Source organism: Parasteatoda tepidariorum, chromosome 5 (assembly GCF_982258835.1).
Source record: "Parasteatoda tepidariorum strain Cologne lab strain chromosome 5, Ptep-v5.0, whole genome shotgun sequence".
In the NCBI taxonomy this organism is placed as follows: Eukaryota; Metazoa; Arthropoda; class Arachnida; order Araneae; family Theridiidae; genus Parasteatoda; species Parasteatoda tepidariorum.
In genome coordinates this window covers 94886554-94902368 of record NC_141759.1, presented here as the reverse complement: position 1 = coordinate 94902368, position 15815 = coordinate 94886554, and the positions used below count along the sequence as shown (strand labels likewise).

Below are 15815 nucleotides of genomic sequence, written 5' to 3'. Positions count from 1 at the left end.
ATGTGTAATCTAGATTTACCTGGCCCCTTAACATTTGATTTCTCGTTAATTGAAATGCTGATTAATTATTTCCTTAATGTGTAAGTGAAAAGCGCAACCGAAACAAAGCGAAAGAATATAAAAATTTTCATTTCCTTCATCCGGATGTCATCGCAATCCAATTTAACCTTCAATAGCAGGAAAGGGGGTAAGTTGTGTGAAATCGAGGTCCTGGGATTTTTCCTACCTGAGTGTTACCAGTTATCTGGATTACTGATTCAATGGGTGACTTGGAGCGCACTCCAAAATTTTCTACCAGCTGTTGTTCGTAAATAGTCAAAACAGTTCAATTGTATTTAATTCCAGAAGTAGAGTGAAGATATCCCCTCTTTTTCTTATAAGCAAACGATTTTGTGTGAATAAATTGTTTTGAAAATGAACTTTTAAATTTAATGCAAAATTTCAACACTATGACTACTGTATTTTTTATTGTAAATTTTCCTCAAAATGAAAATTCATATTATATATGAATTAAAATCTGATTGGTGCATTGTAGACAGAACGGATAAGCCAGATCCAATAAAAATGTTCCCTAATCATGAATTGAATATTATTATTCTGTAGAATTTTATTCTTTGCTCTTGTAGCATGTTTTTCTGACAGAATATTAATAGGTTGAATGCCATGAGGGTCACCGGTGACCGGCACTGAGTTTGTTCGTAGCGCCACGGGGATCACCGGTGACCGACAAAGTCAAGATTATTAGAAATACATAATTCGAGTAAATTTTTATTTTTTTATATTATTGTTACTAAAATGGTTTGAAAAAATTAACGCAATATAAAACACACAAAAATAGTTTTATTTATTTGCACAGAGATGCCAACTTTCTCCGGACAGCGAATAAATATTTTCAAGTAGTAGTTTATTTATTGTGATTCTTGGTTTAAAAAATTCAATTTAGTAGATTTTTATCCACCACCATTACTAAACAATTCGTAGGTTTATATAATTCACCACTTTTTCAGATACGTAAGCTAAACCTTTTAAAAAAACTAGTAAAATCTGTCTAATCTATGCAAACTTTGTTTGTAGTTATTTACCGTTTGGCCAGACGGGCAAGCCACGCAAAATTAGTGTGGTATTCAACGTGTTAATAATATTGATTCAATAAATATTAATAATAGTAGAATTATTACCACGTATTCTGATCATGTGGAAATTGCTTTTTACGTGTGTCAATAAAAATCTATCTGAATAAAATCTATAAGTTACAACTGTTAGTAAGTCGTAATATTTAATAAATTTTACAAATTAATAAACAAATATACCAGTTTTTTTAAAAAACCTTTTGTGTGTAATATTATTAACAATTAATTACGTATGATACCTGGGGATAAAAATGCAAACAACTGCAAAAGTTTTAATAAATTGGTAGCTATTTAAATATATTAAACTTGAAAACTACTTTTTAGTTGAGTACCAAATGAATGCTAGTCTTAGTGTTTTGATTTTCTAGGGAACCTGGGGCGTGAAGCGACCCCTATCCCATTCATCTGGAATTTTAACGCTGTTTTGGATGAGCACTGAGGTAAGCGGGAAGTGGAGTGGCTTTTATGAATGTTTCAAGCACTTTGCTTGAACGAAATTAATGCATTAAAGCTGCATTTCAAATAATACTTCGAATTTTTGTTATGTAGTGGTGGAAAAATTACTTAAAATGAGAAATGCTAGACTAAAAATAACTTAAATTTGTTTACTACTAGAGCAGTGTTTCCCAAACTTATGACTTCTGTGTACCCTTTGTAAATTTTTCGTAACTCTTTGTACCACTAATAAAAAAAGAATGCTTTTTTTACTTTAAAAAAATTGCACAAAAGTTAAAAATCACTACTGGCTGTTGATACTACTAATTATTAACTGTGAAATAGCCAATAGAAAAATACGTAATCGTAAATTTTCCTGGCTAGCTTTATTTTTAAATAAAAATTTTTGAAATTTTCGTTTGTTGCAAGATATTTCGCATAAGAACGCGTATCCCCTCTAAACTGTTCCCGTACCCCTGGGGGTACGCGTACCACACTTTGGGAAGCACTGTACTAGAGCAACAACGCATTCTTTTTGATGAAGATATTTCCAAGTGGTAGCAAAAGTTTAATCGAACCGCAATTGCAGGACATATTATGGCTTTAAGTGATTACTGAACTCGTTGAATTTCCACTACTTTGATAAGGAGTGAACTACCACTATAACAATTTTAGCACAGGGTTCCCTGCTATTGTAACCATCAATATTTTTAAATTTCGTCATAGTTTAGCAGCGGGCGTGATAAGTGCCTTTCATACCCAAGAAAAAATTAAAAGGAATAATTATAAATATAGCAATTGAAAAGTTAAGACCTCAGGACCCAGGATCGAATCCCAGTGGTGTTTTGTTGTTAGGAATTTTGCTTCTGGCTCGCACCGATCTCAGTGCTGACTTAAAACATCTTTAGTGATCATGGGTTAGAATTCCCTTACTGTCAGGCTAATATTGGGAGGTTTTCGTGATTTTTCTCTCCATGTAACGCAAATGCTGGTTAGTTCCATCAAAAAGTCCTCCACAAGAGCTAGTTTGTTCCAATGCTTGATCCAAAAGTTGCCTTGTCTTCTGGATTGGGTTCAAAATTACAAGGCTACGGAGTTGGCAGTCGCAATTGGTATTGGTTGGTAGTCGGTATTGGTAATCGTAAACTCAAAATTGGCTCGGCTGTTCAACGACGGTTATAAAATAAATAGATTGATTACAATTAAAATTATTAGCCAAAAAAAATAAATAAATAACAGCTCACTACACAAATCCCAATCTATCTCTCTCTCTCTTTTTATTTATTTATTTTTTTGTGCCGCTTATCGCTTTTCAATTATGAAACTTTCAAATATCTTCAGACCTATAAATGTTGTACTTTAATGTTTTTTTTTTAAATGATTAAAACGCCTAAGATAAAAATACTTGTTACAAATAAAATATAAAATTCTTAGCACTGATAGAAAAAAAAGTGATACGCTTTTTTTTTAAAAATTTCATTTCGATTCATTATTTGGTTAATCGCTGTTATCAATACTTTCCTGAGTTAAAGCAAACATTTTGAAGACTTAAGTTAATGCTGATAACAGACTAAGTTTTACATTTTAAAGAATAGAAAGGAAAGAAAAAAGAAGAAGAAGAAATGATATAACAAGATATTGCTCTTGAATCTTTCACTTGAAGATCGTTATAATTCAATTTGCTGTAGTGTTTTGCTCTATAAAATGACGGTATTTATTTTCTGGCTCATAGCCAATTATGTGTCTTCCTCATTGCTGAAAATTGAAAGAGCGCTAAACAAGAAAAGATATTTTCCTTCATAGGACAGACAGCAGACAATGCAACAGTTAAATCATATCTAAGGGAACTGAATAAGTACAAACATTCCACGATAGATTATGTATATTATAATAACACAATAAAAGTTCGAATTAAAATCAACTTCACTGCCAATCCACCATTTTGTTTTTAAAATTTCATAATCATTGACATAAAAAGACTCGAAATTACACAGTTTTACTTAGTTTTTCATTGAATTTAATTTAAGGAAACTACAACAATATTGCATTAATAGGAAATGTATTAATAGGAAAGTTCAAGCACTTCACGATACATTATGTATATTACAATAACAAAATCAGTGCCTGATTTGTCATGAGGCCTAGGGCCCCACATTTTTTGGGGCCCCCTAAAAATTATAAATAGTTTCTAATTGTTTTTTTCCCTTATGAATGGTCTATGAGAAAGCAAAAATTGAAATAAATATAAGCTCCAATTTATTAATATATCGTAATTTACTTACTGTATAAATAATTTTAAAACACTTGCCATACCTGCCAACTGTTACGCATTTTGGCGTAAAATTTTATTTCTGTATTTAAAGTGGTAGTAAAATGTATGCGTTTTATATTTCCGTGCATTTATAAACTTAATTTATAAACTTTTAGATCCACCACTATTTTTAAAAAAATTAATCATATATATTACGATGTAATACTTCTTTTGCTAAGCTTGTTCAAAATACAGTGTATGTTTCTGCCTTAAATTGTAATTTAAATTCCATTTTTCTACCACTGCGGAAAGTCATCCTAGAAAAGATTAAAAGTTGGCAGGTATGCACTTCATAATTAAGCAACAAGTAAATTTGGTTTAAATTTACGACCAGGGGCCCCTGACAGCTTTGTGCTTAAGGCCCCAGAATTTCTAGATAAGGCCCTGAACGCAATAAATGTTCGAATCAAAATCAATTCTACCGCAAATCCACCATTTTGTTTTTAAATGTTCATAATCAGTGACATAAAAACCATTCGAAATTACTTAGTTTTGAGTGTCAACTTTTAAATCATGCTCTTGGATGGTTGTAATTGCAGCTTTGGAAAAAAATATTACAGAAAGTTAAAAAAAAGGGGGGATATTATTTTAAACTATTTTAATACATGATGAAACCTAATTTAATTTGAAGTAATGAACGAAATAATACATATTCAATATATTTAATATTCATATTGTTGGGAGCTTAAACTTGACTACGTTCAACATGATATAAAGTATTCCAACTTACCGCAGCTAGTCTCATCGGTATTGTCACCACAGTCGTTGTCTTCGTCACAGTGCCATGTTACGGGAATACACCTACCATTTTCGCACTGAAACTGATGGGGTGGGCAAGAGCCTAATAACAGTAGAAAAATATTAAATAATTAATCCCAAGAAACAGAAGCGAAATGATAAACTTGATCAAAAACTTCATTGGGTTCAAAAAATACAAAGATGGTAATCACTTTTTTTAATCACATCAAATCACTTTTTTATTCAATAGTCTTGAGAATGACCGCTTATGTTTTAGCGCTTGAAACTTGTAAACTTTTCTTACCATCTTTAGACTTTTTTTGAAGCCAAAGAAGTCGAAAAAATATGCTAAAAACTAATCATGGACTAGGGTACTATATATGCAGAGATTCGGGTAGTGCAAGGCTCAGTAATATTTTCCAAAAGGTGTCATTTTTACGCCGAACTCTTACTAAATATCGTTTCCAGATCAGTTTTCAGAATTGCTATTACATATAGCAGACACATCTTACTGCCAAAATGAAAATACTACTCTTCATACTTTTAAAACACGCTCTCCTTAACAATTTAAAAAATTGGCTTACGATTATTGGTATAGCATACAGTCCTAGGACTTTCATCCCCAATTTTCTAATTTTTTTAAAATTGTATTTGCGCTGTCACATGACAAAGAAATTTGTTGCAAGAATAGAAATTCGAGTTGCTACTCTTTTCTGAAATAGAATATGTGAACGTTTGGGGGCTTTAATGTAATCTAATGAGTCAATTCTCGCTTCAAATTTTCTATGGCGAATCTATTGATTTTACACGTTTTCCACCAGGGCTGAAAGGTTATCTATATCTCTACACAAATGAGCAAAAATTGGTAAGAAAATAATTTTTTGTACTATTTTTTAGAAGATTAAAATATTCACGAATACCAAGACTTTTTTTCCCTTCAATCAGAGGCATCAAAATTATTAAAAATTCTCGCGTCTGAGGCCGTTTCCGGTCATTTCTCATTCATCTTTCCATTTTCGGATTTGTGGTAGTACGTTTAGGTAACAGGAATGCAAATCAGAGTAAAAGGAAAAACTAAATATTTTGTATGCTAGATAAAGTTGCATTGCTACAAATATAAACAGCCATTGATCTGAGCTTTATAACTTCTAGAGTTTTCAAAAGTATATATTTCAATACTGCGGCATCGCAATTTAAGGCTTTTTTTTTTAAAAAAAAATTGCAATTTATTTCTGCAATATGATGATCTAAATAATCAATGTTGAGATCGCGATGCAAATTCTTATTACGGATAAACCAACTTGCTCGTGTTATTTTTCGGAGACATCTTTTGAGTTTCTCTGGAAGTAACGTTGCGCCAGGCTGGTGATGATTACATTAGAAAGGTACGGATCATTGAGATGTAATAATTCAATCGAAATTTTAAAGTTTTGAAAGAAAATTCGCTGTTTGTGGCTTCATTGATGAATTTGTTATGATCTTTCGAATTGAGTTTTCTATTTATAACAGGACCGAGATATTTAGCTCCTTTGAAAATAAGGATAGTTCCATTAAATGGAACAACTTGTTTTTTTGGGAGGATGTTTTTTTTATGTTGGATAATTGGAAGCTGTGATTTTTGTCCATTAACTAAACTGCTGTTTGTAGAAAATGCAACACCATGAAAGAATCATCAGAATCAAATGAAATTTAATGCAGAAACGACTTGTACTGATACAAATAAATGATGAAATTTTCAAAACAAAAGAAACAAATTAAGCGTCCGAAATCAGTATTTGGTGCAGCCACCACGCGCTGCAATAAGTGCTGCTATACGACGTGGCATGGAGTCAAACAGATGTTGAATATCTGCTTGAGGAAGAGAATTCCATATCGCTTGTATGCGCAACCAAAGTTCGTCTTTGGAAACTGCAGGACGCGGATCACGAGTGAGACGCCGACCAACCATATCCCACACGTGCTCAATAGGCGACATATCCGGCGAATAAGCAGGCCAAGGAAGAAGTTGCATGCGTTGTGCTGAACAGAAGTCTCTAACAGTCCGCGCAACATGTGGGCGTGCATTATCCTGCTGAAAGATAGCTCCAGGGATGCCTTGAAGGAAAGGAACGACTTCGGGCTGTAGCACATCACGGACGTATCTGTTGCTATTGAGATTACCCTCAATTCGTATCAAATTGGATCGTCCATGATACGAAATCGCACCCCAGACCATAACTCCGGGTGTTCGACCACTATGTCGTTCAATAATACACTCAGGAAGACAGCGTTGACCGGCATAACGTCTAACACGAACACGGCCATCATGGGTCCACAAATTGAAGCGTGATTCATCTGAAAAGACAACTTGGTGCCAATCAGCTCGCCAGTCTCTGTGCTCAAGAGCCCACTGCCGACGCAGCCGTCGATGATCCGCCGTGAGGGGAATCCTGTATAATGGCACCCTTGCACGCTATCCACGGCGCAGCAGACGACGACGAATTGACGAAGCCGACAATTGTACACCTGTAGCAGTAGACCAATGTGCTGCCAGCTGCCTGGAGGAAGCTGTGCGATCATTCACCGCCATGCGGAGCAGGTGTCGATCATCGCGCTCTGACGTCACCTTCTGTCGTCCAGTGCCTGTTTTTCGAGTTGTTCGGTGCTCGTCGGTCCACTGCTTCCAAACTCGCATCACTGTGGAACTGTTCCGCTGCATACGAGCTGCTATTGCGCGATAGGAAAATCCTCCTTCTCGAAGGCCGATTATCCTCCCTCGTTCAAACTCCGTAAGTTGCTTGAATTTCTTATTCTTCCGTCGTGGAGGCATACTCAGGTCTCACTAAACGTTTGCCACTAACAAATAATCATAGACTATTTTCAACGTCCCGCTACAGCACTTTATTTATACGCTTTCAGCATCAATTCAGAGGGCGCTGCGCACGCCACGCACGCGCGATGGCTCTGAAACTTTATTAATTTGCATAATATCCTATAATTGACATTTGCTGCGAATTTCATTTGATTCTGATGATTCTTTCATGGTGTTGCATTTTCTACAAACAGCAGTTTATTAACTAGGAACTTGTTTCCTATTTCATTCAGCTTTTCTATGTTTATAGGACTGTCAAGCCATCACCTCATACATCAGACAGCCTCCACATGGTACTTTATAAGTAGCTTGCACAGACTATTTAAAAAGTGAGCGAGTTGTGCGCATGAACCCAAATGCTAAAAGTAATTGAGAGAAATTTATCATATATATTTGAGAATTGAATCTGTAGCGGTTGACTAGTAAATAAAACAAAGCAATAGTAGTTATAAATTTAACAAATTTTTAGACATATATTTGCTACCACTTTCAAATTTTTAATAGATTTTCTATTAAATGGCTCTTTCGTTAACTGTGGTTTACCTTCATAGTGGTCAGATCGGACTACCTATAAAAAACCATGTAGAGGCTTTCTGTTATAGGAGGCGTCGGGTAGGTCAAGCTCACCTATATATATATATATATATATATATATATATATATATATATATATATATACCTATATATATATATATATATATATATACATAATATATATATATATATATATATATATATATATATATATATATATATATATATATATATATATATATATATATATATAGGTGTATGCAGTAGTTGTTATTGAACATTATCCTTCATCAACCATCTACTTCCTTGTTGAACGGAACCCAGATTGTCTTGAAGGGAAAAGTCCCGGAATTCTTAATTAACTGTTTATTATCTCTTAAAAACTATGTATTTTTAGTCAGTCTTTCTGCGTGTCAGCACCTTTGAGCTATTAATGTCGCTGTTATACTTATTTCTTTCTTTATTAATTTTTTCCTCCCTTGCCCTACAAATTATCACAGCATATACATGTATAAAACTAGATGCTTATAGTTATAAAGGTAATGACATAACTAGATGTAACTAGACAATATAATCAGAAATATCTTCGTTTAATATTACTTTTGAATGATTTCATAAATTTTATGCAGTACGTAACGGAGAGCAAATAATAAGACAAATTTATCTGAACGAAAATCATATATTAAAACACAAATTATGCTACCATTAGACAAAAATTAGCCCACTAAGCGAAGCAAGATAGACTGGACTGTTCTATTTAATAAAAGAAAATAATGATGAATTGTTTATAGTTAAAACTAGTTAGTTACAGCTTAATTTAGAACCGTAATTTCTCTTTTACAGTCTTACTTCCAGTCTTGTTTACCACTGACGTTGCGTTTCAGCAACAGCATTGCTCTGGTGTAAAAAAGTATTTTTTTGATTAAAAAAAATTGCAAATCCATAATTTCTAGTCAAAATGTTACAACTTATATCATTAATACATTTTGTCGAACGCGAATGTCCCTAGTTAACTAAAAAATTGAAATAATTGAGTTACCATTTTTCACTTTTCACAAATAATGCATACTTGAGATATGGTAGTTAAGAGCTAAAATCAAAGGCTTTTGACTTAAAGTCAGTAAATAAGATTGTTGTGAATCATGACTTTGACTTGTTATATATTGATTCCAAGTACCTGCCTCACTTTCTTCAACTTTGTAGAACTCTTCATCGACTGAAATTGACTCGCGTGAGTGATTCAAGTCTTGAACTTGAACTAGAGTAGAATACAAAGTGCCTGTCCGCGAAGCGGACAATTGACTTTTTCATCTGTGGTAGTGCCCGTGGGCGCCTGTAATGATGTTGGTAAAAAGATAATCACAGGTGTGCTGTGGATGTCTTGGATCGGCATGATGGGAAGTGATTCAGGTCAATTTGGAAAATTATTTTTGAATTAAGCGAAAAAATTAATAAACTGGTAGTAATAGGAATAATTCGTATATTTTTTTAAAATTTTTTTTTATTACTAATTCTTTTTATTTAAGTTAAATGTAAATATATTTTTGCAAAAATCTTTCAATGAATTGTATAATTTTAAATATGAAAAATATAACCTTAAACAATAGTAATAATATCAAACAAGTGGGACCGGACTGCCTGGTTGGTTGAACTCGCTTTCGTGAGAACGGGAGTTTTAATCCCTCCGACGAAGAAACCCTGTTTAAAATGGTGACTAGTGCACGCTAAATCTGTCAGGGTCACAAAGTCCTTCAAGTTTCCATAACAAATCATTATATCTGGGTTTACTGAATTGGATATTGTTCGTTCTCTGGTTCAGGCCAAAATTACGATAGGTGGATGAATGAATGGGACTACCTCTTAAAACGGAGAGTGACGTGTGTGTGTGGTTAAAAATCGTATTTTTGGCCATAGATGGCGCCACTGAAAAACAAGAAGAGCACCCTCTGCCTTAAATTCGCTTGGTTTCCCAACAGGCTTGCTGGTATTGACAAGTTGCTTATAGAAGCAACAACAGCAAACAAATAGTTTTCTTCTCTCGAATTACAAGTGAAAATGAAATAGGCTTTTTAAAAGTATTTTTCGTTTAAGTAAGATTGGGTTTTTGCCTTTAAAAACCAATTTTTGGCATGACAAATGTCGAAAAAGGATTATAACATACGATGATGTCACGAAATAATAGTGCCTTAATGTAAAAGTTAAATGCTTTAAAAAAACTATTGTGATAGGTAACATAACAAATTATCCACTTGGTATAAACAATATATAATATCATGCTTTTCATGTAGGAGTTTTTCATAAATTATTTTCATTAAAGTCGAACCACTTTTTACGGCTGGACAACAATAAGATAGTTCACGATTATCATGATACATTTGTTTGAAAAAAAAAACTAACATAATGTAGTAAAGTAACTCGATTTAAAATTAAAAAGAAAAATTAAACTTAATGCACGCATTTTTGCAAAAATTTAAATGTATATAAAAATAAAACGTTATGAATAAATGTTATAAATGTTAATAAATAATAAATGTTATTTCTATTCATATGATGAACTCTACTTTTTATTGCAAACAAAACATCACTAAAGAATTACGTATATTAGTATTTCCAACTGTGTGTTTTTTAAATAATTTACATTCTCATAAATCGTTAATTAATAACGCTGTTTAATCTATTCTGAATGGACAACTATAAGAAATTACCATTACATACCGCTTATTGCTGTAATTACCGTGATGGGCATGAATTTTTCCGATTTGGAAACTAATATTTTTAGCATCAAGCACCGGGGAACATTTTTTTTCCTGTTGCATGAAATTTTTGTACGGACCTTAAATATTTTCACGTTTCATTATAAATTTGCAATCCGCTTCTCTCTATAAGCTATAGTTTTTATGCAATTCAATAATATATTTCTTATTAGGATTCTTTTGTAAAGTCATTGGAAAGAACACTAAGCGTCCACACTCCTCTGCTACGTAGGAAATGGTAAGAGGAAGGCAATAATGCATTTAAGTTAATCATTTGATGCGTAAAAGCCATTTTTATTTATCCTCTTGGGTATTATTTTTAAAGTAGCAAACAAATATATATATATATATATATATATATATATATATATATATATATATATATATATATATATATATATATATATATATATATATATATATATATATATATATATATATATATATATATATATGCATATAAACCTATACGTTATTTATAAACCTGTAAATCCAGACAAAATTAAATAAGCAAAAAAAAAAAAAAAAAAACATTTTGAAAAAAAAAATTCAGATTTGAAGTCCCCAAACTCGAATTAAGTAAAAAAGAATAACTTGTATAAATTATACATAGTACTTGTATAAATTATATTAGTATATATAAATAGTACAACAAGAGATTTTTCCCCAGTGTTATTATTACTCAATTATTTATAATTTTAATTATATTTTAAATTAAGTCAATTATAAGAATTAAAACTTATTGTAAATTATAATGAAAAATGTAAGTCATTGTTGAATCTTAAATGGCTTATCACAATTTTCATAGAGGTAGTTTCAAAACTTTGAGGGAAAATAGGGCATTTATGCCCCAGAAAGTAAATTAATCGGACATGGTTATCGGCAGAAAAGGAAAATTTTTTAAAAGCAAAGCATATTTATTACAAGTGATGTTACAAACAATTTTAGCTGTCGTGTTATTGAAAAGAATTTCAGAAATTTATTGAAATAAAATGAAATAAAACAAATTAAAATTAGCTTGTAAAACACAAAATTATTTTTAAAATAAATAAATTTATCTTAAATTATTAAAATTAATTTCGATAAAAATAAATAAATGAAAGCATTAAATTTTTTTTAAGAAGTAGCTTTAAAGAGCTATAGTTTTTTTTCCATATTTAACACAGATATCCATAACAATGTTAGCTTTTTACTTATTGAAATAATTCTCAAAATTAATTTATAATCAATTAAAACTGTTAGAACTTACCATTAATAAGATGAATGGAATAAATAATGAAAATTATTGCAATGGAAATTCGATAAAACCAGAGACCAACTGCCATTTTACTATATCACAAAAACTATAATAAATTAAAAGATATAAAAATATATTGTTCGAATATTTCGAAGGAACTGTGGTCCTTCCAATCTAAAATAAAACTGTCGGATTAAAACGAAAGAATCACATTTGTATGAAAACGGAAACAGCGGGAAAAATTTCAGGGTTACTTGTTTGGCGAAATTATGAAGAAGCCTCGCCAATCTGATGTTTTTAGGTAGCCAGTCATCATGAATCTCATTAATTTTATGCGAATTCCTCAGATGTTTTTGTTTAATATGATAGATGCTGAATCAAACTATTTTACTCTTTCTTTTTTATTAACCGTTTAATTAAATAAATCTATTTTAATTTTTCTATTCTTTTTTTATTTACTAACCTTTTTACTGAATAAAAATATTTTACCTACTCTTTTTTAGCATATTAATTATTTCACTGAATAAAACTATTTATTCTTCCAGTTTATTAACCATTTCATTAAATAAAGCTATTTAAATTTTGCTACTTTTTCTTATTTATCAGCATTTTCTCTAAATAAAAATATTTTACTTATTCTTCACATATTAACTATTTTACTAAATAAAACTATTTTAATCTTTCCTTCTTATTAATCATTTATTGAATTTTATATATTTATTGAACACATTTTATTTTGATCATTTTATTTTATTTATTCATTTTATTAATTTTCCTTCATTTATTAATAAAAAGGAAATATTATTAATATTAATTATTTATAATTATTATTAATTATTAATAAAAGGATTTTATTAATAAAAAGGAAAGATTAATAAAATATTCATTTTATTAATCTTTCCTTTTTATTAATCATTTATTGAATTTTATATATTTATTGAATATATTTTATTTTTATCATTTTATTTTATTTATTCATTTTATTAATTTTTCTAATTCTTCGTCATTTATCAATATCTTCACTGAATAAAAGTATCTACTTATTTTTTCTTCATTTATGAATTATTTTTCACAAAGGAAAACTATTTTACTCTTTCTTTTTTATTAATACCTTCCTTGAATAAATCTTTTTTAACTTTTCTATTCTTTCTTCATTTATTAATATTTTTACTGATATATTTTACTTAATATTTTACTTAATCTTCCTTCACTGATTAATTATTTCATTCTTTCTCTCATATAATTTACTCTCTCTCTACTAGTGATAATTAAAAGTAATTGAAAGGGTCATCCATCATCTATGGTCAAGAATACGACTTCAGCCACACACACGCCATTGTCCGCTTATAGGGTGGATCCATTTATACATCCACAGAACTTAATTTTGACCAAATAAAGAATTTCTAAAAATAGATTTTATTTCTAGTCAGTAATATTTTAAAAGCTTTTACTCAGAAATGGAATGACATAAAATAAAATTAAATGGTTATATCTAATAATTAAATCATGAGATGGAATGATGTTAAGAATAATAACTAGTCCTTAAAAGCGGGCTTAAAGATTTACACTGAAATAGGGTAAACCAGGGGTCGGCAACCTGTGGCTCGCGAGCCACAGGTGGCTCTTTTGATGTAAAGTTGCGGCTCTCCAGTTCTATACGAAAAAAATTAATAAATTGTTACCAAGACCCTTAAAAATAAGAAAAAATATTTTTAAGTATCTAATATCTCAAGAGCTTTCTATTCTTATAATAGTTAATTAAAAACCGCTACGCTCAGGCCCGTCGTTAGAAGGATGTCTCATTCCGACTCGATTCCGATGCCGAGTATTCACACAGAAAAGTGGCAAGTCTGTTGTCTGTTCGAGCATGCCGTTACCGGTCCGACGCTATGAAAGGGCACAAAAAAAGGATGGTGCCGGCGGATCTGATCTTGTGAAACAGCAGACAAAATCCCGGAAATTTCTGTCAACTTGAAAAATTAAGAGTGCTTTAAAAGTATTTAGCTGGGAATGCCTTTTTCTCACGCTTTCTCTTACTCTTTCAAAGAATAAAGACAATATCTTTGTCCACTGTCTTTAAGAAGGGGAAGGAAAGGGCTCAATGCTCATACAGCTGTGGTTTTCTCTATATGACTGTCCAGTTTCTTTTCACTCACCCCACCAGTTATTTCACTGACCTGTCTCTAACTGTCAAGTACCCGTTCACAAGTAGTACTTAGTTACTGAAAGCGTATTTTATAAATTATTATTATTATTGAATGCAAGTATAAATTTTTTATGAATATTTACTATTTGCAGTCTTATTGTTTAAATATTAAGGTAAAATAAAATTACATTAAATATGTTGTTATTTTCCATGTAAATTAATTCCTCAATTTTAGCTTCAAAATTTAGGTATAAGACTTTTTTTCGAAAAAGAAAAAAAATTGTTGTTTTTTAAAATATATATGGGTAAAAATTGATTTTTATGAAGTAGATAAAATTCTTTTATTTCTGCAGTAAAATGATTAAAAAAGCAATTAAATTTTTTTATGTTATTTATATTCATTAGTAGGAGCTTGAGATAGAAATAGATAAATCACATTTAAATTCCAAATATAGGAATTAATTTTCCTTTTTTTAAATAGTTATTTACTAAGCTTTTTAATTTTGTGTTTGAAATAGTAATTTATATTTAAATTTAATTTTTTCAGTTGAGATTATTTTTCATAGATCTTATTTAATTGAAATTTCGAAAATCAAATTCCATATTTGTTCGTAGCATTTGTTTTTATAATAATTTCAAACTGCAATCCTTTATGAACAAAACTGTACCAATGCCTATTTTATTAAAAATGTAATGTGTTTAAAAATATAAAAGCTTCAGTTTTTTTTTTATAAAATTTTTCTTTAAATCTTTTTTGTTACTATGTTGATGTATTTCGTATATATTTAATATTTAATGTTTTTTATATTATATTTTAGACTTAAGTTAACAATTTTCCATTTGTTTAAGTTAGTTATTAGTAAAAAAAAAAAAACTTAATATTTTTGTAATTATGTAAAAACTCAATTCACAGTTTTGTATTAAAAGGCAGGATAATTAACAAAATAAATAATTAACAAAATTGTACTTTAACTGCCTTAACTAGAAAAAAAAATTATTTTGCTATTTAAGGGTATTTTTTTTTATTTTAAAAAAAGACTTAAACATTCTTCGGTAAAGCATTTTTAGGTATTTACAAATCATCAAATTTTACAAATATTTATTTATGATTTATCATGCTACAATGTTTGAATACATAGTTAAATTTTTTTTAAAGTTTTATTTATTATTTATATTGTGTTATTTTTATTTAAAGAAATATTCGAATAAAAAATTTAGCATTTTACAAATTATTTAAGGCAAGAATGCGTGAAAAAATTTATCTGTACTTCCAAATCTAGTTCATTCCCCCCCCCCCAGAAAAAAAGGAACTATTTCTGTATCCCCATTCAAGATTTTAGTCACAGCTCTTATATTAATAACAATGTAAATTAAGACACGAATAATAAAAATGAATAAAATTATTAAATAAAAATGAAATTCTAGTTATAAATAAGCATTAAAAATAATTATTCGCAACTAAAATTACTAAAATTAAATAAATACGCATATAATATTTGAAATGCATCAAAAAGAATCATACTTAGATTAAGAATTTTAAAAAAAAATGCACGAGCCATAATTGATATCTGATAATTTTTCAGTTTAATGTTTCAGTTTAATGAATAAATACTAATTTAATTTTCATCTACATTTTTTAAAGCCTTTGATCTGTATCACATGTAACTATTATGTAATGCA

The 15815-nt window shown here is 30.1% G+C and overlaps 1 protein-coding gene across 1 annotated transcript in view; it reads right to left on the bottom strand.

Annotated features, from left to right (window-relative positions):
- LOC107444869 (low-density lipoprotein receptor) overlaps nt 1-12186 on the bottom strand; it is a 58952-nt gene extending 46766 nt beyond the window's left edge. Inside the window, exons 1-2 of the mRNA XM_087164552.1 lie at nt 12002-12186; nt 4607-4717 (exon numbers count right to left, since the gene is read on the bottom strand). Coding sequence (XP_087020678.1) covers nt 4607-4717; nt 12002-12077 — 187 coding nt within the window. The 5' untranslated portion in view covers nt 12078-12186. The remainder of the gene's footprint in view (nt 1-4606; nt 4718-12001) is intronic.
- Between the last annotated feature and the right edge of the window lie 3629 nt (nt 12187-15815).